Consider the following 24,802-nt stretch of genomic DNA (forward strand, 5'->3'; position numbering starts at 1 on the left):
CGGGCAATGGCAAACCACCTCTGAACGTCTCTTGCCTTGAAAACCCCATGAGGGGTCTGCTGCGACGTAATGGCACTTTATTATACCTAAAACTACAAATTACTATCTGGAATAATTCTGGCTGCAGTTAACAGATGGGGATGCAATTTTTGTGTTAAAAGAACCAGAATTAGAATATCGGGTTGGATCCAGTGGTACTTATCCCGTTGTGGAAGGCGCTCTTTGGTTTATGAAAGGTTCTTTTTTGTGTGTGGCTGTGTTAGAAAAGTGAAAAATGTAAAACAAATGTAAAAAAAAAAGTTACAAATCTGCAAACTTCTGATTTCTCCCCAGTGTGTGCATGCTGGGCAACAGAACTCTTTCAAGGGACCAGTTTGACATCTGCGCCAAAACGATGGTGGTTGACAACATCACCCAGCCCACCAAGTTGACGGAGAACTTCTGCCCACATTACAATGTCACCTCCGAGGACTGCGACGAGTTCTTCCGCTTCAATAATGTTACGGAGATTGCAGGGATTCCTGGTGCTGCGAGCGGCATTTTGAAAGGTACAATTGTGAACTAGTGCAGCACTACGTGAAATGAAAAGCAGGGGACCCCAGAGCGATTTTCAGCTGTTCCCTTGCGCAATTTTAGCCAGAAATCTGTATCATCATCCTAGAAATATCTCTACTCCTTAAAACCAAACAAACAAAACCCAACATTCTAATGAATATAGAAAAATTTAAATTAGCCTCTCCGTTTGAAGCTTGTATTTTAAAATAGTATGCATGATGGCTAGGGTTTGCCAGCTCTGGGTTGGGAAATACCTGGAGATTTGTGGGGAGGAGCCTGAGGAAGGCGGGGTTTGGGGAGGGGAGGGACTTCAATGGCATAGAGTCCAATTGCCACAGCAGCCATTTTCTCCAGGTGAACTGATCTCTGTTGCCTGGGAATCAGTTGTAATCGTAGAAGATCTCCAGGCCTCACCTGGAGGTTGGCAACCCTAGTTGATGGCACATGCTGTGTGATTCGGCACAAGCCCCAAGAAACTGCACAATGTGCTGCTAGAGTGCAAAATTCAAAAGAACTTGGTTTTCTGTGCGGGGGCTGTTCAATCACAAAAATAACACCAGTGCCACCTTAAAGACTAACAAAATTTATTCCAGTTACGTTAGCCTTTCAGGTTCCTCTAGATTTCCATTTTTGTTCGCCACAACAAACTAATATGGCTCCTCCTCTGGAATTATTTTAAATCACAGGTTTTTAGACCTTTATGATTGTGAAATGAGGCTTGGAAGCATCTTCGCACAATGGCAAAGTAAATTTTAGAAGCCAGGGAAATTGCTCAATAACATTTCTATTGGAAGGGCTCCTTTGTCCCTCTGACAGGGCACATCCAGAACAGAAAATATGCTATGAAAAATAGCAGCAGGATGATTGATGCAGAATTGGAGGAGGATGGGAAATAGTCCATTTGCGTAACTGACTGGGGCAGATTTTAGAGCAGAATCTATCCCCTCCGTTTTAAGCTATATGCATGCATTAAGAAAAGACTCACAGTCCTGAGGGATATACTTTGTATTTTCTTATTAGCATATGTGTGACTGCAGCATGTGAGTGAATCCAGCACTGCTGTACGCCGCAGCCACCAACTGGCACTTGGCTGCCACCTGCCTACTATTGCTCCCTCTCTTGGGACTGAGGTGCCCCATGGCTGGCATCTTCGGGAGGGTTGCTTCCATCTCCAGTTCCCTGCTGTGAGACGTTCTGTTCACGGCCACATCAGCGGAGGAGGGATGTGAACAATCTGTGGCAGCAGGCCACCTTTTCGGAGCTCGCTCACCTAGCCCCTCTTTGCCCCTCCTTGATTCTGGAGATGAGAGCATCCTGCCCCCACCCCCAGTGCCTGGGATGAAAAGTGACCCATTGCAGACAACCAGTTATAGGGATCTTCATTCCCCCAAAGAGGTGGTTGCAGCTCACAACTCATTAGCCCACTGTTTCCTAAGGTAACATAGGATACCGGCTCTATTTGTGCCTCTCCATCTGCCCCTGAACCCTAGGTACCTATGCTATAGATGTCTGAGTTAGGGCTGTTGATTCGGTTCGGTCCGAACAGAAAAACAGCCGAATTTCCTGCAATTCGGTGGTTTTTTGGTTTGGACGAACTGAACTCAAAAAAGGGGGGAAACTGGGGAGCCGAATTTGCCGAGTTCGGGGTGTTCCCGAGTAAATTCGGCGAATTTGGCCCCTTTAAACAGATCTGCGCCTTCCAGCTGGAAGGCGCAGATCTGTTTCTCCCCCCCCCCCCCCGCACGCCTCCAGGGAGCTTTCCTGGAGGCGCGCGGCGGGCCCTTTAAACAGATCTGTGTCTCCCGGCTTTAAACCCCTCTGCACTTTCTGCGCAGACAGCGCAGAGGGGCTTGACAGCCCCCCGCCTGCCTTCCCGGGAGTCCCGAGAGGGGGGGAGGGGGGTCTTTAAACCCCTCTGCGCTGCCTAAGCAGACAGTGCAGAGGGGCTTGTTTAAAGGGGCCCCCGCGCGCCTTCAGGGAATCCCCCTGAAGGTGCGCGGGGGGCCGAATTTTCCCCCGAACTCCGGATTTACCAAATTTCCGGGGATCCGAAGGCGGGGAGTTCGGACTTCGGCAATGCCCGAATAAAAACGGGCTGAATTTTGCCGAAGCCGAACTATACTGAATTTTTTTTTCACAGCCCTAGTCTGAATTCTTTTCCTTCACTGGGCAAAGCCCAATTACCTAACAAATCACTCCTGGTAGCTTTACCCTGCATCTCTGTCACTCTCCCAAGCCCTCTTTGAAGCCAGCGTGGTGTAGTGGTTCAGAGTGGTGGTTTGGAGCGGTGCACTCTAATCTGGAGAACCAGGTTTGATTTCCCACTCCTACACATAAGGCCAGCTGGGTGACCTTTTGCTAGTCGCAGCTCTCTCAGCCCCACCTACCTCACAGGGTGTCTGTTGTGGGGAGGGGAAGGTGATCGTAAGCTGGTTTGATTCTCCCTTAAGTAGTAGAGAAAGTCGGCATATAAAAACCAACTCTTCTTCTTTTTGGTCCCATGTTTACAATATCTCTTCTCCCCTCAAGATAACATTTGGAGCAATTATTTGGAGAAAGGAGAGATCCTGGAGAAAACCAAACTCCCATCTGTGGATGTTTCTGGACACAACAGTAAGCTCCACTTGTACGTTTATGCAGACATAGCAACCTCCTTCACGGTGCTTGTGGGCATCTTCTTCCCTTCTGTGACAGGTAAGGATGTCAAGTGTTCCCTGGGCACTTTCTGTGTTTCTGTGTTTTTTCAGGAATAGTCTTCATACATCAAAAGCTTATTTTTCTTTTAAAGGGATCATGGCTGGCTCAAACCGATCTGGAGACCTCAAGGATGCCCAGAAATCTATTCCTATTGGAACGATCCTGGCCATTGCCACCACATCTCTAGTCTGTATCTTTTTAAAAACAAAACAAAAAATTATAGATCTAACCCTTTATTTATTGCACTTACTCTATGCTTTCCTTCCATGATGGATTTGACCCCTTTCGTAGGGTCCCAAGGAGGCAGCCCTTCCAGGTTTTGGCTGGACAAAAAAACGCATAGCTTCTGCAAGAGGGTTGTATCATGGGCCCTCCAAGTATGCATGCTTACATTGGGCATTTCCTCTGTATTTTCATAATTGTACCACCATAAATGAAGATTTTTTGTTGTTGTTGTTGAATGTGAAGTTCTGCCGTTGTATGAATTCTCTGTGCTGTTGCTGACCTTCTCAGTCGTCCAACTTGTTTCCTTAGCAAAATGCGTTGCGTTCAGATTTCAGCTGCGTGGTGCTGTTTGGAGCTTGTATTGAAGGTGTTGTTCTTAGAGACAAGTAAGTAGCCCTCAAGCTTCCAGTCCTTTGTGTGTGTGTGTGTGTGTGTGTGAGAGAGAGAGAGAGAGAGAGAGAAGACTAGTTTTGTCCCTTGCTTCAGCTCTTTGCAAAATTGCTATATCCTGTAGGTATTTTAGCAAGTTGTAGAAAAGCTCAGAATGCAAGTGCTGAGCATGCCTACAATCTCAGACTTCATTTTTTAAAAGCTAGTACCTAGTTCTTATGACTGGATAGGGTTTCTAGTGTCCTAGATATGCTCATTGCTGCTTGGGGCAAAATAAACGATGCAAATGCATAGAATAGGAACATCATTGCAAGGGGCTTCCAGGGTCATCCAGTCCAGGGCTTCTTAAACTTTTTCCACTCGTGACCCCTTTTCACCCAAGAATTTTTTACACGACCCCAGGTATATAAAATAGGCATACAAATCAAACATTTACTGATAATAAATCTCAAATTTATTTTAAAACAATTCTTTGGTATAGGTTCAGAAACCTTTTTACTGTTGCCAAATTTTTCGTGACCCCCACATTCAGTTATGCGATCCCATTTGAGGTTGCTACCCACAGTTTAAGAAGCTTTGATCTAGTCCAAACCCCTGCACAATGCAGGAAATTCACAACTACCTCCCCCCACACCCTCCAGTGACCTCTGCTACATGCCCAGAAGATGGCAAAAAAAAAAAAAAAAACCTCCAGGATCCCTGGCCAAACTGGCCTGGAGGAAAATTGCTTCCTGACCCCAAAGTGGCGATTGGCATTTCCCTGGACATGTAAGAAAGGGCCACGAGGGCCAAGCACTGATGCAACCCTTCCTGCCCTTTCTCTCGTGATCTGCCTAAGTTCACAGAATCCGCATTGCTGACAGATGGCCATCTAGCCTCTGCTTAAAAACCTCCAAAGGAGAGCCCACCACCTCCCGAGTAAGCCTGTTCCACTGAGGAACCGCTCTAACTCTCAGGATGTTCTTCCTAATGTTTAAGCAAAAACTTTTAAAATTTAATTTCAACCTGTTAGTTCTGGTCCGACCTTCTGGGGCAACAGAAAACAACTCGGCACCATCCTCTATATGACTGCGCTTCAAGTACTTGAAGATGGTTATCATATCAACCTCTCAGTTGTCTCCTCTCCAGGCTAAACATACCCAGCTCCTTCAACCTATCCTCATAGGACTTGGTCTCCAGACCCCTCACCATCTTCATTGCCCTCCTCTGGACATGTTCCAGCTTGTCTACATCCGTCTTGCATTGTGGTACCCAAAACTGGACACAGTCTGTTTAATCTGCATCATTTATACAGGTTGCAGAATCTAGTTTACCTTGATTGTGCACTAATAAAAAATGAAGTCCACATTCAAAGTCCTGCTTACCTGATATTTTGCCAAGCAAATTATGGCTTGTTATACACAGCACAAGGATTGCACTAATCCACCGTTTGCACTAAGCATATGAGTCTGAGCCAGTCTTTTGGCACATAGGGATTGCAAGGGAGCTGCATTCAGAATGTAAAGGATACTTTTGGATGGGATTGCAATGTTTTAATCAGCTAATGTTGCATCTCAGATTGCTACGAGGTCACTTATTTTTTTCAAAGCAGCAATATGAGCAACTCATTCTTAATTTTATGTTGCCTTCATTAGATCATCATGTGTGTCAATTTAAGGCTTTAAATAAACATGTCTAGCTAAACAAAGAGCCACATGTAACTATTTTGGTGCATTTTGTTTACTTGGTGGCTTGAATCCAAAACGGAGGAGGCGCTTCTGTTTTTATATGTGAGACGGGGTAACCAATTCTCCCCTACCCCTGGCAACCCATTGCGGGTTGCGCTATTTTACAAGTACCGAGATGTGTCTCCAATTCTATGATCCGATTGGAGACAGGCATGATGAGAGTTGAAGCTAAAATTCATCTCATGTCCTTTTACATGTGGGCCAAACTAAATATACAAAAACCCGGCCTCCTTGCAATGATTAGTCTGGACGCATATCAGTCCAAATGGTCCAAGGAGGTGCAATTAAACCTAAGAAAACTAGGGTTTTCACCCCAGGATCTATTGACACTGAGCGGAGATCAGTTTAAAAAAGTAATAAGGCAGACAGTAGAAGACACTGAGAGACAGCATGACCTCGCAAGGTCCCCTGGTTTTATAGCCTCACAGAAGTTCAGACACCTGATGACGGCAGCCCCATATCTGATGACACAGGAGGTGAACAAATTTAGAAGGGCTTTCACATTAGCCAGATGCGGAGCTTTGCCATCAGCCGTCCTAGAAGGCAGATATAAAAAAATTCCTCTTTCCAAGAGAGTCTGCCCATGTAATGGTGAAGAAATTGAGACCCGTGAACACGTCTTCTTATACTGCCCTCTCCATCATGAGTTTAGATTTAAGACTGTTCAAGAAACTCTAAGAAATAATACAGGGGCTACCTGATAAAATCTGTATACAACGACTACTGGAAGATAGTAACACACAAACTTCGAGATGTTGGGCCGAATTCTGTGCTGCTATCTATAAGGCCCAAAAGGATGTAATGTACAAATAGGTACAATTTGATAGATAAACGTTTTAGAAGCTAGTTTGCTTACCTTTTTAGATATGGGATTTTATTGATATATTTTATTCTGTGGACTTTGATTGTCTGATATTGTTTTATTACAAATTTATGTTGCTGTTGATTAGATGTTCTACTTTTGGTCAAATGACCATAAAATAAAGATTGTTTGATTGAACCGATCGCATGCCCTTCCAGAGGGTCTTCTGACCCTCTGGGACAGCTTTCCAGTTTTGTGTGCGTGTGTTCACGTGCATGCACACAGGAAGAATAAAGCCCTACTTCATGCCACTGTTGGTAATCGCTTTGGTAAATGCATTTTAATTCAGGCACCCTTCCAGTATTGGAACAGAAGCTGTGTGTGTGTGTGTGTGTGTGTGTGTATTTGGAACGTTAGGTGTGAATGACAGCTTGTTTTAGGTAAAATGCCTTGAGGGTTCTTTCATTAATTTTTGGGGGAAAGGCCATAAGTAACTTCAGAAAATGCAGTCCAAGTCTCTTGAAAATAATCAACCGCATACTTTGTACAGATACGGTGATGGTGTGAACAAGAATTTGGTGGTGGGCACGCTTTCGTGGCCCTCGCCGTGGGTCATTGTGATCGGCTCGTTTTTCTCTACTTGCGGGGCAGGTTTGCAGAGCCTCACCGGAGCCCCCCGGCTACTTCAAGCCATCGCCAAGGACAACATAATTCCTTTCTTATGGGTTTGTACACGTTTAAACCTCTTTTCCTCTTGTGAGGATCAAATCAGATGAATGCGGGGAGGGTTGTTTGTTTTTTAACTTTCCAAGTGGCTGTCTTGAAAAAGAGATGTACCAGCATGGAAAATGTAGCGTGTTCTCCTGTGGGAAGAAGTAGTGTCCTAAGAGGGTACCGAATCTTGAGAATTCTCGGTCCCTCTCTTTAAAAAAGAACAAGTTTTAGTCATCTTGAAAATGGGACCGCCAAAAGCGCTAAACCATAGAGTACCAAGAAACAGATTAAAAATGAGCTCTAATTCTTTGATTTGAGAGCCAGCACGGTGTAGTGGTGGTTTTGAGCGGTGGACTCTGATCTGAAGAACCAGTTTTGATTCCCCACTCCTCCACATGAGCGGTGGAGGCTAATCTGGTGAACTGGATTTGTTTCCCCACTCCTCCACACGAAGCCAGCTGGGTGACCTTGGGCTAGTCACACCCTCTCAGCCCCACCTACCTCACAGGGTGTCTGTTGCGCGGAGGGGAAGGGAAGGTGATTGTAAGCCGGTTTGAGTCTCCCTTAAGTGGTAGAGAAAGTCAGCATATAAAAACCTTCTTCTTAATTTGTAAGCCCATACATGAAGATGCTGTATATTACACATTTGACAGTAGCTATATCATGCCCAGCATAACATCTCTTCCTGCTGAAGTTTGGCCTCTCCAATATCCTTACAGTTCACCTGAATGGGGAGGAAAGTGGGGTACTTGTGTCCTCTATTCTGCAATGGCCGTGTGTGCCTTAATCTCCTTTTACAGGTCTTTGGCCACGGAAAGGCAAACGGTGAGCCGACTTGGGCCCTTCTGCTGACAGCGGTGATTGCCGAACTTGGGATTCTTATTGCATCCCTGGACATGGTCGCCCCCATTCTTTCTATGTGAGTATCAGCGTTTTGATGTCCTAAGCAGAGCAGGTCACAAGGTTCTGAATTGTTTGCTGTGTCTGCTAAGAACGCAACAGTGGTTTTTCAAGCTTTCCACCTCCAGAGGACCTGCTCGACACCAAAGGGTCAAGGGAACTTTGTATGTTGTGGGGGATTCTGGGAAGTATTCCAGTGTTATGCTCAGTCAAGCCCTGACCTGGATGGCCCAGGCTAACCCGATCTCATCAGATCTTGGAAGCTAAGCAGGGTTGGCCCTGGTTAGTACTCGGGCGGGAGACCGTCAAGAAAGTCCAGGGCCGCTGCGCAGAGGCAGGCAATGGCAAATCACATCTGTTCATCTTGAAAACCCTACAGCAGTGGTTCTCAACTTTTTTTGCTCCATTCCCCCCTTTCACCATTGTTCAGAATATAATTCCCCCATTCCCAAGATAGTCATAAACTTTATTGAATGTCGCAGATTAAATTAAAAACAAACTACAGTTTTACAGACTGTGCATAATCTACAGGACATCACACGTTGCTGAACAGTGTTCCCAATTCCCTCCCCCCCCGTACCATTAAAAAAAAACCTTGTTGAGAACCCATGGTCTACAGGGTCACCATAAGCTGTCTAGGACTTGACTGCACTTTGCACATGCTTGGTCAATATGGGTTTCTGGCTATACCTGCTGGGCCTCCCTGGTGTCGAGAAGACATCCAGCTACCAATTGTGGGCTGCAGACTGCAGAGAAAGAGTGGCCATGGTGGTGCCATTTTGCTAAGATCATTGTTAGAAGCCTTCTCTGTGCCCCCACCCTCAGAAGTATGGTGGGTGGTTGTTAGAGACGGGGCCTTCCCTGGGTTGGCGCTTCTTCCAGCCACAACAGTACATGCCAAACTTCACGCAGTCTCTCTCTTCTCCTTCCAGGTTTTTCTTGATGTGTTACCTGTTTGTCAACTTGGCTTGCGCAGTACAAACCCTTTTAAGGACGCCAAACTGGCGGCCCAGGTTTAAGTACTATCACTGGTAAGTTGTTTTTTTTTTAAAAAAAAGAAGAAGAAGAAGAAGAAGACACATAAGGTCTGGTTTGGTCATCCTGTGGGCCAAGGGGAAAAGCTTTTGATATGGGATGTTAAAAATTGTGGGAAATAGCCTGGCATGCCTCCCATGTTTGGTTGTTTAGGGTAGTTATATGTTTTCTTTGTACATGCATGCTCATTTATCATTTTGATTATGTGGTCATCCCACCCTTCCTTCAAGGAGTTCAAGGCTGCCTGTATGGTTTGTTTCTCACACACCTGCCTCCATTTTATCCCCACAAGAACCCTGTGTGATGTTAGGTGGAAAAAGTGTGGCTGGGCCCAGATTTACCCAGTGGGAGCCAGTGGGGTTTGAGCCCGGGTCTCCTCAATCTGGTGTCCGACACAGTAACCACTGTGCTACATTGGGTAGTAGGATCCTGTAGTAGATTTCCACAAACAGAAGTAGGGTGCGATTTCTCCGCCCATCCTCCCCATGCTATTCCTAAGGGGTCCCCTGTGTCCCCTAGGAGTGACAGTTCAGAGATCATTATGGGCTGGGGAGGTAAGAAAGTCCTGTTCCATTGACAGAAATGTCTTCTGTTTGTGGAGATTTACCAACAATCGAAGCACCTGGCTCCCATGTGGATCACAGGCGTGGATCAAATGGAGGAGGGAGGAGAACCCAAAGTCCCTCAGAGGAAGTACAGGACAAAAGTGAAATCGGTAGTAATGTTCACCAATGTTTAAAGGGCTTCACAGATATCATTACCATATCCCTGTGAATCAGGCCCATATTACTATCTCCATGTTGTAGATGGCTGGAGGGGATGGGGCAGGGTGGTTATGGTTGGGCTGATAGTGGCATGCCTGAGGCCATTTGGCAAGTTTGTGGTCGAGAAGTGATTTGAACCCAGGTCCGCCCACCTCAGTTTAATTTTGAAGGTGCTATGCTGTGCCAGCTAAAACGCCCCAGACAGAATCTCCCCATCACCTGGAGCACAGGACTTTTCAGCCTCCATACATCCAGCTGCCTCCTTGAGTGTCCAGGAATCAAGTGGCTTTCATGCACGTGTGAACCAGTCCCAAGTGTGTGTGTGTTAACATTTTTGAGTCTTGTTTCCTTTTCCAGGGCGTTGTCCTTTTTAGGCATGAGCATCTGTCTGGCGCTGATGTTCATTTCATCCTGGTATTATGCTTTGGTGGCTATGCTCATCGCCGGCATGATTTACAAGTACATTGAATATCAGGGGTAAGTAGCTTCTAGTGAAAATAAACCTACACTTTGGAATGGCTGCGAAGTGGGGGAAACTGCAGAACTGATCCCTTTTGTGTCTCCATTGAGAAGCTTGGAACGGGACAGTCTAGAGCAGTAATGCACAATGTGACACCCATCGCATTCCTTTCAGTGTTGAGAGTAACCTCTTTTTGAGTACTCTGCTTGAGTAACCCACAGCATGTTGGGGTTGAGTCTATTTGTCCTTTTGTTTATTGTAAATTGATCAGTTGTGTTACTTGTCTAAGTCCCTAAACAAGTTGTCAACATCCTGAGGACCAAACACTGTTTGCCCATCTGCCTCTCCTCTCTTCTATGATTGAGAACTGGGGCATTATCATTCAAATCACATTGGAACTGCAGTGCCCAGTGAATTGTCTGAAAATACCCAGGTTTGTTAACAGTTGATTGGATCCTTTGCACTTACCGGTAATCTCTCCCCAGTTCCCTTCTTACAACAGCCCCCAACCGAAGTGGCTTTTGTCGGTGTAGGTCGCATAATCCCCAGCTTTGCCTTTTTTGGGTGGTCAAAGGCGGGCCCCCTCCTTCCTTTTTCACCAGCGGAAAAGCAGGCTGGATTCAACACAGTGATGCGATCTACCAAGGCAACTGGGTTGGGACCTCAGTCACATTTACGCAGGAAGACCTTGTGAAAGAAGAGCAGGATATTTTTTGATTGGCTTGACTTGTTTTCATTGTCGGTATCAGTTTGTTGTTTTTTAGTTGTGAGGCGCCTCAAGCAGGTTCCAGAGAGGCAGCGCTTTTCTCAATATGTTAAAATATTGGGTGTAAAGTGCTGTCCACTCTCAGCTGACATATGGGAACCCAATAGAGTTTTCAAGGCAAGAGACTATCAGAGGTGGTTTGCCATTGCCTGCCTAGGCATAGCGACTCTGGTATGCTTTGGTGGTCTCGTATCCAAGTACTAACTAGTGCTGGCCCTACTTAGCTTCCAAGGTCTGACAAGATCAGGCTAGCCTGGGCCATCCAGGTACATATTAACAGTGTGTGTAAAGTGCCGTCAAGTTGCAGCTGATCTATGGCAACCCAGAAGGGTTTTCAAGGCTAGAGACTTAACAGAAGTGGTTTGCCATTGCCTTCCTCTGCATAGCGACTCAGGTATTCTTTGGTGGTCTTCCATCCAGGTAGTAGCCAGGAGTGATCCTGTTCAGCTTCTGAGATCTAATGAGATCAGGCTACCCTGGGCCATCCAAGTCAGGGCAAAAAATAAATGAATAAATAGAAGAGTAAATGGATTTATCCTAGTCTAGTCATAAAAGCCAATTTCTGTGTTACAAAATGTCATACAATTGAACTAACTATGGCTACAGCAGCAAGACATGATTAAAATGGGCTTGCTTTGAAATTCTGCCTTACAGGGCTGAAAAGGAATGGGGCGACGGGATTCGGGGTCTATCACTCAGCGCAGCCAGGTATGCTTTGCTGAGATTGGAGGAAGGGCCCCCTCACACCAAGAACTGGAGGTAACTTATTTTTCAGTTTATAAAAAAAAATAGATCCAGACACTACCTGCCTCCTTCCTCCTCTGCCTGAGTTTTCACTGTTCTTCTCCCTAAAGAGCCCCTGAATTTCTGGGAACATCTTAAGAAGCTTCTAGCATAGATCGGGTCTTTGGATGATTGTAACTCGAGTCTCTGGCCAGGCTGTCTTTTTTAATGGAAATGTTGCTTACTTTGCATTAATAAATATGCAGAGCAGCTGCATAAATCTCACCCCCTTGAAGGTCCAGAGAACAATGTTTGGTCCCCCAAACAAAACCTGCAAGACAGCTTATGTTGGAGCTGAACGGGTGAACAGCCGCCCTCACGAACAGAATCTCAATGAGGCAGGCTTCCAGGAAGAGCAGCATGAATACCAGAAAGCCACGGGTGCAAATAATCTTTAGAGACTCCCAAGCCCCAGCAGAGTGGTTAAAACCATTCAGTACTGCCTAGGGCTGCTTAATATTCCGCCTGATTGTGGAGGGCCCTGGGAAACGCCGCCCACCCTGAGACCTCTCTGCTTTTCTCTCCTTTCAGGCCGCAGCTGCTGGTGCTTCTGAAGCTGGACGAGGATTTGCATGTGAAATACCCCAGGCTGTTGACGTTTGCTTCTCAGCTGAAAGCTGGCAAAGGGTTGACCATCGTCGGGACCGCGATCCAGGGCAACTTCCTAGAGAGTTACGGAGAGGCCCAGGCTGCTGAACAGGTGGGCATGGCGGGATGTGGTGTAGAAGTGTGTGACATCCTGGAGTGTTTGGCCAGAGAGATCAGGAGCTCTTCTTAGGAAGGAAGCACAGATTTGCTTGTGGCCTGTTGGAAACTGAGCAGATCTATTCCTTGCGCCAAGGTGTGTTCAGAGAGGTTCTCATGAAAGCTTCAGTGGAAGCAAGGAAGGTGAATTTTTTGTTGTTGTTGTCGACACTTATGATGAGGTATGTGTTTACAATATGTTTGACCAGACAGCCCAAATTATCCCCAAAGAAAAGCTGGAATCTGCATCCTCTGTGCATTAATTTCTCTTTATTTCTCAAAATATATGTTGCACTATTTCCAGTCTTGCATAATTTTTTCTGCATTTGCTAGTTGTGAGTAGGGCAAGGAAATCATGTCCGCAAACATCGGAACTTTTTCTGGCTTTTGCAATTTTAACAGCAAACTTTCAGGAAGGTTTTTGTGCAACCATGGTGTAGCAATGAAAGTGTCAGGCTAGGATCTGGGAGGCCCAGGTTCGAATCCCCACTCTGCCATTGAAGCTCGCTGGGTGACCTTGGGCCAGTCACACACACTCAGCCTAATTTTAGGGTTGCCAGCCTCCAGGTGGTGGCTGGAGATCTACTGGGATTACAACTGATCTCCAGGCGATAGAGATCAGTTCACCTGGAGACAATGGCTCCTTTGGAAGGTGGACTCTATGGCATTATACACCATTGAAGTCCTTCCCCTTCCCAAACCCCGCCCTCCTCAGGCTCCACCCTCAAAATTTCCAGGTATTTCCCATCCTGGACCTGGCAACCCTACCTAATCACCTCACAGGGTTGCTATGTGGATGAAGGGGAGGATGTTGTAAACCACTTTGGGTTCCTGTTTGGGTGAAAAGTGGGGTGTAAATAAATAATAATGAATACATCAAAAACCTGCTTTCAGAGCTGACGGTTCTGCTTCTTGGTCTAATCCCCCAATGGGAGAAACTGCCCTCCCCCCCATTTCTTTTTGCTCTCCAGCGGTCCAGGTAGAGATGTCAATGTGTAAAATTAAATTATAAAATCAAAAAGAGAGGTTTGGCCGGGGCTGGACTCGAAGGCACCTCTCACTTCCTTTCCACAACCAGGTTTTGTAAACAGAAAGCAGCTATTAAAAGCACAGGAGGGCTTGTTTGACTCAGAAGCCAACAGCCCAAAAATAGCACAGCAGGTTTCATGACGCCTAAAAGTTGTTGTCTTTGGATTAGTTTGGGCTCCCTCCTCATTTCTGCCCCCACTCCCTCAGAGCATAGCTTCTCAATCAATCATTCCTTTATTGGCATAAAAAGACCCAATACAAAAGGATATGAATAGGGTTGCCAACCTCCAGGTAATAGCAGAAGATCTCCTGCTATTACAACTGATCTCCAGACGATAGAGATCAGTTCACCTGGAGAAAATGGCTGTTTTGGCAATTGGACTCTATGGCATTGAAGTCCCTCCCCTCCCCAAACCCACCCTCCTCAGGCTCCGCCCCAAAAATCGCCCGTTGATAGCAAAGAGGGACCTGGAAACCCTAGATACGAAAGGAATGGAAATATTAAAAGGTGCCTTTTAAAAAATAGTTAGTAGATAGTTACACTGAATAACATTGTTTGTTGATACCACCATCTGTTTGGCGGGCTTTTAAAACAAACTTTAAAAACTGTGCCACCGTCTCCAATATTTGAGGCGAACAGTTATTCAATAAATAGGTGACATTAAAAGAATCCGGGACATTCTGTCTTATCAGTCAACAGGGGACTTAATAGATCATTGCGACATTCTGTATAGAAACGACGATAAAATAAGGCATGAGCAATTGTTTCAATACAATTGTTGTCACAGGGGCAAAGCCTGGCAGAGAGAGGGATTTTCCGAAATCTGCCTTCGAGTAGCACAGATGGCAAAACATTAAATCTAGCCAGATAAATGACTCTATATTGAGAGGGATCACACAGGTGACATTGCTTCTCATTACATCTACAGCTTGCTGTAATTAGGGAAGGGGGATTGGAGCAACGGGGAAGATGAGGGGGCATGCCAGCTCTGAGCCCGTTTGTGCCATGCTAAACCATGGCTTGGCATTAGCGGTTGAACCGAAATAATTGTTTATGGCCCCCTTAGGATTCATTGCCTGCTTTTTATACTTGGGTGTAATATTTTTTACCTACGTTAAAAAAATTATTCCCTCCTTTCTGCTCAATGGTTAGCCTCTATGTGAATCAGGATGCTGGACTAGGTGGACCACTGGTCTGATCCAGCAGGACACCTCTAATGTTTTCTTACGAACTGTCTGTGCACATGGGGTTAGACCAAAGGAGTTCTTTTGGATCCAGTCCACAATAGGCTACTTCAGGGGTGTCAAACTCAATTGTTAGGAGGGCCGGATATGACATGTCACTTGGTTGGGCCGGGCCATGCCTCACCAGCCCAGATCGAGAGTGGGGTGTGTGTGGCTTGCGGGCCTGATAAGAGCTCTCAAGGGGCCCACGAGCCTTATGTTTGACACCCCTGGGCTACTCCCTAGCATTTCTCTCTCTCCCCTCCCGCCCGACTGCCTGCCTGTGATGGAAAACTGAACCTCTTTGTGTAGTGGTTAAGAGCTGTGGACTCTAATCTGGAGAACCCAGGTTTGATTCCCCACTCCTCCACATGAGGGGTGGACTCTGGTGAACTGGGTGGGTTTCCCTCCTCCGACACATGAAGCCAGCTGGGTAACCTTGGGCTAGTCACAGTTCTCTTCGAGCTCTCAGCCTCACAAGATGTCTGTTGTGGAGAAAGGAAGAGAAGGGGATTGTAAACCGGTTTGATTTTCCTTAAAAGATAGAGAAAATGGGCATATAAAAACCAACTTTTTTTCTCTATGGGGTTGCCATGAGTTGGCTATGACTTGACAGCTAAAAAAGAGCCATGTGTATGTGTGTGTGTGTGTGTGTGTGTGTGTGTGTTCCATTGATTGCCTTAAAAAAATCTCCATAAATGTGAGACTGGTGATCATATGCAAATAAATCTCAGAGTGACTAATTGTTTTTCGAGGGTTTTTTCCCTCTAAGAAACCTTAACCCCTCATGGTTAACTTTTTCAGACTATCAAGAACATGATAGAAATAGAGAAGGTGAAAGGCTTTTGCCAAGTCGTCGTGGCGAATAAAGTCCGAGACGGCATTTCCCACTTGATCCAGTCCTGCGGGTTGGGTGGCATGAAACACAACAGCGTGGTGCTGGGCTGGCCCTATGGCTGGAGGCAAAGCGAAGACCCAAGAGCCTGGAAGACGTTTATAGGTGAGCTCAAACAAGATATATTTAGCATCTGTGCATGCTGAGAATGATATACGCTGCCAATGTGGGTTTCTCATAGTGGGCGGTCTGGAGGGGATCAGAGGTCCCGTTCAATTCGCAGCTGGGTGAGGGATTTGCATAATGATGGGGTGTGATTTACTGGCAGGAAAAGACCAAGGAGAGCAAGGTGCAAGGTTGAGAATGTATTTCGCTCTTTCAGATCCCTGTGCGCAGTTCACAATTTGCTTCATCAGGGGATCTTCTGTAGAGATTGCTCAGCTCCCACCTTGAACAACTGGGCTGGGCCAGTTTGAATCAGTGAAGGTTTTATATGCAAGCAGCCCTCGATCAAGGGCGTCTCCTGTTCTCTCCCTCCTTTCTCGCCTCCAGACACGGTGCGTTGCACGACCGCGGCCCACCTTGCCTTGCTGGTGCCCAAAAACGTGTCCTTCTACCCCAGCAACCACGAGCGCTACCTGGAAGGGAACATCGACGTCTGGTGGATCGTTCACGACGGAGGCATGTTGATGCTGCTTCCTTTCCTACTCAAACAACATAAAGTAAGAATGCCCCAGGGCAGCAAGACTGATTGGTGGGGAGGGGGGACTCCCCGATTGTGTGTATTTGTGTGCGCGCGTTCATTTATTGATCAGCTGTGCCCATAAGGGCACACAGAAAGGCAATGGATCAGCTCATGAAACCAGCACACGAAACCGGAAACAATTTTATTAAATTATTTTCCAGACAAACCAAAGGAGATTCGAGTTATATTTCTCCATACGTTAACTGCTGCTAGAACAAATTTTGCAAGATACTGGAAAAGCAATAAATTCCCTGACTTAAATAATTGGCTCAACAAGGTTAAAGAAACCTATGCTTTAATTAAGCTGCCGTACTATAAAAACAATAAAAATACCAAAGAACTTGATGCTCGCTGGAGCTCAACAATTTTAAGGACAGAGAAAGCATTCTAATGTGTAAATTATAGAGAGGGAGTGTTATAATAATAATGCGGATTTTAGTTAAATAGATAGAGTACTATTTGATTAAGTGCTATGGGTATTTTAGTTATTTTAGCGCTGTTTTAGTTGTTTTTTAAAAAGAATTTGTATCACCAGTATTTGATTTTTTTAAAGTAACGTTATATCTAGTGCTTTTTTTCTTTTTCTTCTATTGTAAGATTAAATGTTTCTAATAAAAAGAAAAAAGAAACCAGCACACAAAGGAAAGTGGAGCAGTTAAGTGCCTTGCCGCAAACGGTTCCTTTTTCTTTGGGGAGGTCTCAAAACTGCTGTTCCAGCTTTGGCATGATGCTAGCAGTGGGTTGAACTCAGCCTGCTTTTTTTCACTCAATCCCACCCAATTTCCCTCCTTTCTTGTCCCACATGGCTTTGGTGTATGCAGGTCCCGTGACCCCCAGCATAAGGAACAGACCTACTCAGGTGTGATTCCAATTTTATTCAATGGTACTCCCAGGAAGGTGTTCTTAGGATTGCAGCTGTAGCAGTTCCTCCACCCCTTTCTGGGGTGTGGTCAAAGGCAAGACCTTCTTCCTTTTGCAGCAGCAGAAAAGCTGATTGGATCCAGCCTAGTACTTCCTGGGCTGGCCCTGCTAGACATTGGCCTGTTCATACATCATGCCAAACTGCTTTGCTGCTGAACAAGGGGCATTCCCTGCCAGATCAACAAAACATTTGCCACATCCAGTCTACTGCCAGTGATTAGTAATATATGGAAGATCTGCAGGTAGAGCACACCTGATGTTGTCGTATTTCTTAAAAGTCTGAAGCTGTAATGGATTGGACTGTCAAGAAGATTTTTTTTGAAATTGCTACAAACACAATAAAATAGCCCCAAAAAAGTGTATTTTGAAGGTTATAGTACGTTGTTCACATGGTGACTGTGGGGGAGAAGAGGAAATGTTTGCACTTTTCAGCAATTCAGCGCTGCCAAACATGTGTGCCTGAAAACAGCACAATGAAATGTGCTGGTTGAACTGATGGTAGATGGGCGAATGGGCATAACCAGACACATTACTGGGTTTACTTGCAGCCAGAATGTGGTGGGTGCAGAAATTCCTGGTAACCCAGGAACTTCCCATGAACGCTTAGCCATCCATTTCTGCACATATCACTCTAAATTTCTGAAAAAAGATTTGTGATCTTCTAAACCAAGCCTTAATGGATTGTTGAATTTAAAGGACATTCTCCTTCTTTGGCAAGAATGAGCCCACATTTGATTGGAAATGTGACCTTGGAGAGCGAGAGAGAGACTACCATTTTATTGTTTAGCATTTATTTATTATTTGCTTACTTTGGCTGTAGGTTTGGCGGAAATGCAAAATGCGGATATTCACCGTCGCCCAAATGGACGACAACAGCATCCAGATGAAGAAAGATTTGGCGACTTTCCTCTATCACCTCCGAATCGAGGCTGAAGTGGAAGTGGTAGAAATGGTAAGGGGATTTATTGTGTTCTGTGGTTTGGGACAGTGGATTCTTGCTCTTGCGTGGTAGATTGCTTGAATGCCTTTCTTGTTGTTTTTTGTTTGTTTTTAGCAAAACAGCGATATCTCGGCCTACACTTATGAGCGGACTCTGATGATGGAGCAGAGATCTCAGATGCTGAGGCAGATGAGGTTGACCAAAACAGAAAGGGAAAGGGAGGTATGTTTGAGCACCGTTGTAAAGAAATGAGTCAAAGGAAGGATTGGTGCATCTTGGAAGTCATAGAATCATAGAGTTCGAAGGGGCCATCTAGGCCATCTAGTCCAACCCTCTGCTCAATGCGGGATCAGCCCTAGAGCATCCCTGACAAGTGTTTTTCCAGCCTCTACTTAAAGATTGCCAGTGAGGGGGAGCTCACCACTTCCTTAGGTGCCGATTCCACTGTCGAACAACTCTTACTGTAAACATTTTTTCCTAATATCCAGCCGGTACTTTTCCGCCCGCAATTTAAACCCATTATTGCGAGTCCTATCATCTGCTGCCAACAGGAACAGCTCCCTGCCCTCCTCTAAGGGACAGCCCTTCAAATACTTAAAGAGAGCAATCGTGTCCCCTTTCAGCCTCCTCTTCTCCAGACTAAACATTCTAATGATCAGCTTGGTTTTACAATGCAAATAATCTCCCCTCCCCCACCCAAACCTGCAGAAGGGTACACCATTTGATAGCGATTCATTACCCAGTCTGATCATGAGGATTGAGGCAGTCTCTGGCAGACTAGAGCTGGGAGTCATTGGCATAGTGGTAGCACTCATTCCAAACAGCTTCAGCCCGCCATTTCATGTAGATGTTGAGCTTCTTGTGGAATATGAGAAGAGAGAGCATGGTGCATTTGTTGGAGTGTCAGATCGGGTATGGGGAGATCCAGAGATCAGTTCCCCGCCTGGTCATGAGCCTTCCTGGATGACCTTGGGCAGTCACTCTCACAACAAACCTATCTCACAGAGGATAAAATGAAGAAGGGGAAAGCTGCATATGCAGCTGAGTTCTTTGAAAGAAAGTCTGGGATTTAAAAAAAAAAAAGGAACCAGTGATAGTGTTGACTATTGGTCTCTTGCAGGTATTTAGCTGTAGATGGAGTTTACCGCCCACTTTGGGCAGTATTTTCAAGCAACCTGACTCCGAGAAGGCCCACCTAGGGTCACCTGGGATGACCATGCAAACTACTGTGTTGCACAAGCACGTATTTTTGCAGTGTGTCGTCACAGTTACACTGAAGAAGAAGAGCTGGTTTTATATGCCGACTTTCTCTACCACTTAAGGCAGAATCAAACCGGCTTACAATCACCTTCCCTCCCCCTCCCCACAACAGACACCCTGTGAGGTAGGTGGGGCTGAGAGAGCTCTGAGAGCTGTAACTTGCCCAAGGTCACCCAGCTGGCTTCATGTGTAGCAGTGGGGAAACCAACCCAGTTCACCAGATTAGCGTTTGCATCTCCTGTGGAGTGGGGAATCAAACTTGGTTCTCCAGATCAGAGTCCACCGCTCCAAACCACTGCTCTTAACCACTACACCATGCTGACAGCTCATCATCATCTTGTGCTTGGCCCAGATGTTCAAAATTTCTTTCCTCTCTGCTAATATGACTCCCTAAGGAGGGTGGGAGCAGCAAATGTGTTCTGGTGCAACCTCGACCTCTGCAAATAAAGTTCCCGGCCGGTAATTCTTCCAGGCTCAGCTGGTGAAGGACAGGCACTCGATCATAAGGTTGGAGAGCCTCTACTCGGACGAGGAAGATGAGGGGGAAGCAGTGCCAGAAAAGATCCAGATGACGTGGACAAAGGACAAACACGACAATGAGAAACGGAGCCGGAACAGCGCGGTGGAGAACTTCAGAGAGCTCATCAGTATTAAGCCGTAAGAATTTTCAGTTTTCTGTCCTTATCTATGAATGTGAGCTTGAAAAACTGATTGAAAAACATTCCAGTTTCCTTTATGGATTTGCAAACGTGATGATGTGATTACCTGTTCATAAATTCCTTGCAAGTTCGGTTCGCTTATTTAATTGCTTACAATAACATAAAAGATACGCTCTGCTTTTAGGTTAGGGCTGAACTGAAAAATAACTCTCTTCTCCCCTATCAACTAAGTAACGTTTTTTCAGAGTGCTAATGTTAATTCTAACCACTGCTATTTCTTTCCATGCTGTCAGGGAGTGGGAAAATCTGTAAGTTTTCTTGTTTATGCATCTATAATCATCTAGGTTGAAGCTGTAGTCTCTCATCTGTCCAAACCGAGAATGGCATCGGCAGATCTGTGTGTTTAGATAATGAATTATCCCAATCATATGGGGGGGGGGGATGTTTCCTAGACAGGGCATGCAGAAAAAAGGAACTGAAATCTCCCCCACCCCCAGTAATGCTTTTTATTCAGCTACTTTCACTTCCGGGGTTACCTAAATACTCGGAGAAAGAACCTGAGGAGAGGCAAGCAGTGGATTGAGGCATTCTGCAAAACTCATGCCCTTTCTGCTACTAACATCACATTCACGCACATCCCTTCTTTCTGTGCTGTTGAGGCGCTTCTGTGTTTAACTGCCATTTTGGTTTTCGGTTTAATGAATTTGTGCCACAAGCCCTCCAAATTCATTCATTTATTTTATTTAAACCATGTTTATGCTGCCTTCCCGCCCAACCATGGTCCACAAGGCGGCGAACATGAAAGCATTAAAGCATTTAAACAATTAAAAATACAGTTAAAATGATGAAAATTCAATTAAAAACACATCAACGCGCAGCACTAGAAGGAGGGCCCAAATCCGTTACTGGGGGTATGCAGGACAAAACAAAAAGGTCTTCACCTGTTGGCGAAATACACCGATAGAGACAAATGAATCTCGCTGGGGAGTTCCACAGTTTTTGTGCCATGACAGAGATGGCCCTTTCTTGAGTCACCACCCATCTAGCCTCAGAAGGCGGGGGCAACCGAAGCAGGGCCTCTGAGGATGACTGGAGTGGGTAGGTTTGTATAGGAGAAGGCAGTCCTTAAGGTAGGTTGGTCCAAGGCTGTACAGGACTTTAAAGGTCAATACCAGCACCTTGAATTGAGCCCAGAAGCAAATAGGAAGCCAGTGTAGGTGGAACAAAGAGTGGAGTGATATGGTCCCTACAACCCACTCCAGGCAGTATTCTGTACCAACTGTAGCTTCCGGATTATGCTTGCAAGTCTGAGTTTTGCACTTTGCGGTTCAATGATATGACAGCAACCTTTCCTGGGGGGAACCCAGAAACAGCATCGCTCTCAAGAGTATTTTAACCAATCAAAGGTAACCAGCAATAATTAACGATAGGGTCAAATCATCGTATATGGGCTTCGTTCCTCCTTGTTCCTGAGCAAGGAATCCTTTTGCAGCGGGACCTTGGGGGTACATTCCACCTACCATTCAAGACTTTGTAAGCCAAGGAACCCTCGTGACACAATGGGTGTGTGGTGCTGAGATGTCTTAGTGGTTCAACTGAGCGGCTGTATCATTGCCCCTGGGCATCCCCCACGTTTAGCGGAACCTGCTTTCCAAGTAATAGGTTTAGAATGGGAGGGTATGACACAAGGGAAGTATGACCATACCACGGGGTCGGTACACGGAGGCACATGCTGAAATTGCCCTTGCTTCTTGGAATGAGTCAGAAGGCCTGAAGTTCTGTAACATTGCCTTTGGGCGTGGTGATGGGGGTTTTTTTGCATATGGTTATTTCTAACGGCCTCTCTAAACGTGACTTTTGCATAGCAACCAGTCAAATGTTCGAAGAATGCACACCGCCGTGAAGCTGAATGAAGTCATCGTTAATCGGTCCCACGATGCACGACTCGTGCTTCTCAACATGCCTGGCCCTCCAAAAAACACTGAAGGGGATGAAAACTGTATCCTTTTATGGGAAATCTATTATTCATTTAAAAGAAAAAGATCCTCATGGGATCTGGGAGAGGTATGCACTGTTACTCCTCAAAGTCAGGAATAGCCCTTGTTATCCTGAATCTTGACTCAAAGCCCTGGAGCTAGTCTTGGTGTTACTTTCTCTCATGCTATTTTAATTTCAGGTAGGTGCGATCCACTGCGTGCTCCCCGCTGGATCAAAGTAAGGCATGAACTGCGCTGATTTATGTCCTGAGACTTATTGGGGTGGATGGTATGTATTTAAAATAAATGTGGTACAGTCCTGTTCATAGGTTGCTTTCTTCCCACCTGGATGGAGTGCACACTGGAGCCTGAGATGCTTCTCCAGGTGAGTATTCCTCCCAGAAAGGTGAGTGTCTTAGTAGATTAGTTCTGCATTCATTTGAGGGCATAGAATTTTGGGTCTGTATGGTTGCAATGTTTCAGCAAATGCACCCCCTAAAGCTGCATCAGTTACGTCCTAGTGCAGGGGTTCCCAACCTTTCTGGAGCGGGGGCTACAGGCACCTTTGGAATTCTAACACAGGGTGGTGGGTGCAACTACAAATTGGCTGTTCCAGGAGTTGGAACCAACCACAAAATGGCTGCCACAAGAGGCCGAGCCAACCACAAAATGTCAGGGTGTGAAGTTGTGCATAACTCTATTAGTAATTCTTCCAACATTTCAGGCAAAAATTCTGTTCAACAGGATGCCTTTTTAAATGAACATATTGTTTTAAAAAAATTTTTTTGCATGCATGCAGTTTAACTACTATAGTCAAGCAGTGCCGTGGCATGCTGTGGTGGCAGCTACTGCTGAGGTCACTTTTTAAAAATCTGCACAGCCGGTTGGAAGCCCCCGCTGGGCAAAAGCCCCATCTCGCCCTGCCCACTTTTAAAAAACATTTGTCAGGTACCAGGAAAGGTGTTGGTGGGCACCGCCCTAGGGAGCCCTGTGCTGTGCATTAGATGATTTACAGGTGCTGCAGGGCTATACATCTGCGTACTGTATGGAAAGGTTTGCAGTTGTGTTAAATCTGTGGCAACGTTATTTGGTACAGTGTGTCCCCTTCCACTATGACTTCGAAGTTCATCTCTCTAGCTCTGCTGCCAATTTCCCTTGACTTTCACTGAACCAGACATGGAATTTCTTGAAGTCCTGACCGAAGGCTTGGAGCGGGTGTTATTGGTTCGAGGCGGGGGCCGAGAAGTCATTACTATCTACTCCTGATGGAGCGGAAGAGCAGCTGTCCTGCTTACCATTTTATTTTGGCAAAGGACATTCCATTTCCAAAAGGAGGAGGAGAAGATGGCTCTTCTCTTTCTCTGCTTCCACTTCTACGTTATCTCTTCCTTTTCCCCATTATTTGGGGGGTTTTTTTCTTCCCACAAGGGTGCACTGTAGACACAAAATGCAGGTCTCACTGAATTTGTCTTCCATTTGTAACATATCTCTTTTTGAGTGTGATGGTATTGTACCAGTCAGCTAGAGGCACGGGATTAATCATGAATGTAGCTCTGCTCCTGCGTTCACCCTCCAGCAGATAACGGGTGTACAGTTCTAATACTACACTCTTTTTTTTTAGAAAGCAAAGGGCAGTATTTTTAGTTATTGAAGTCAAGTTATCCGTTAACAAGAATTTAAATAAGAGATTTTTATATTAAGGGGGTTGGGGCTGGGAGTACTTTATAGAGGAAGTAGTTTCTGCTGACGTTCTGCATTTTTCTACATGAAAAAAGTAAAAGTTACACAACTTTTTTTAAAAAAGAAAAATGACACCGTTTTTGTAGGCTTATTTATCTCCAGCACTAGTTTCAGTATTCAGAAAGAATTTACACTTTGAGATGCAGGTTTAAATTATGATGAGTTTTTATACGCAGACTGCTACAATGATGTGCAAGAGACTTAGAGGTCTCTCTGATTAAAAAACAACTTTCTCCCCCGCCCCCTGTTTTTGGGCCCCTTATTTATTTTTCTATTTATTTGCTAGAAGCATTGGCAGTGAAAACGCACATGGTCTTAACAACCACAGCCTTTTGCTTTCTGGTCATTTTTGCACGGCCCCACGGAGACTTTGGACCGAGCGCTGCTGATCGACTGGACATTTCCCCAAGAGGCTCGTTCGACTCCATTTCAAACCAGCCGAAGATCAAAGATTTGATCAGCACGGCTCCGCGGCGTTTCAAAATACCCTGCAGGTCATCAATGGTGTAAAAAGTATGGGACGCAAAGGGTATTAACCATTGTTAGGAGCCACTCTGGTTACTGTTGGAGGTTATGTAGGCTTTAGGAAAAGAAACAGCTTTTAAAAATAACCACGAAGTCTTGGGTGTTTGTCAGCACATTAAATTGTACAAGAGGTGTGTATTTTCCCCCCAATAAAATATTGCATACACTTGGATCAGTGTCAAGCGCTGAAGTGAATTGATGTACCATAAAAGGAGCTCTTCTGCATGTTCCCTGCCTGCCAGTCTGGACATAGATTTCTGTGGCGGTATCTTTTGTGGGCTTATAAAGCTAGTTGGAAAGCCATCCCTTAAAGCGGTGTTATCTGTACAGAGCAACTAATGTGTTCAAGCCATGAGCAGATACGCCTAAGTCTATTATTCCTTGCG

The 24,802-nt window shown here is 45.5% G+C and overlaps 1 protein-coding gene across 2 annotated transcripts in view; it reads left to right on the top strand.

Moving 5' to 3' along the window:
• The window catches only part of SLC12A4 (solute carrier family 12 member 4), a 73,240-nt gene extending 49,761 nt beyond the window's left edge, over window positions 1–23,479 (top strand). For both annotated transcript variants that reach the window (XM_056862459.1, XM_056862460.1), the window contains exons 8-24: window positions 334–548; window positions 3,085–3,249; window positions 3,344–3,442; window positions 3,806–3,863; window positions 6,947–7,121; window positions 7,911–8,029; window positions 8,943–9,041; window positions 10,167–10,286; window positions 11,690–11,794; window positions 12,350–12,518; window positions 15,620–15,815; window positions 16,203–16,372; window positions 18,137–18,268; window positions 18,371–18,478; window positions 19,989–20,173; window positions 22,041–22,174; window positions 23,326–23,479. In XM_056862459.1, the coding sequence (XP_056718437.1) occupies window positions 334–548; window positions 3,085–3,249; window positions 3,344–3,442; window positions 3,806–3,863; window positions 6,947–7,121; window positions 7,911–8,029; window positions 8,943–9,041; window positions 10,167–10,286; window positions 11,690–11,794; window positions 12,350–12,518; window positions 15,620–15,815; window positions 16,203–16,372; window positions 18,137–18,268; window positions 18,371–18,478; window positions 19,989–20,173; window positions 22,041–22,174; window positions 23,326–23,417 (2,341 nt within the window). In that variant the 3' untranslated portion in view covers window positions 23,418–23,479. The remainder of the gene's footprint in view (window positions 1–333; window positions 549–3,084; window positions 3,250–3,343; window positions 3,443–3,805; window positions 3,864–6,946; window positions 7,122–7,910; window positions 8,030–8,942; window positions 9,042–10,166; window positions 10,287–11,689; window positions 11,795–12,349; window positions 12,519–15,619; window positions 15,816–16,202; window positions 16,373–18,136; window positions 18,269–18,370; window positions 18,479–19,988; window positions 20,174–22,040; window positions 22,175–23,325) is intronic.
• The last annotated feature ends 1,323 nt before the right edge of the window (window positions 23,480–24,802 follow it).

Source organism: Euleptes europaea, chromosome 17, assembly GCF_029931775.1.
Source record: "Euleptes europaea isolate rEulEur1 chromosome 17, rEulEur1.hap1, whole genome shotgun sequence".
Taxonomy (NCBI): domain Eukaryota; kingdom Metazoa; phylum Chordata; class Lepidosauria; order Squamata; family Sphaerodactylidae; genus Euleptes; species Euleptes europaea.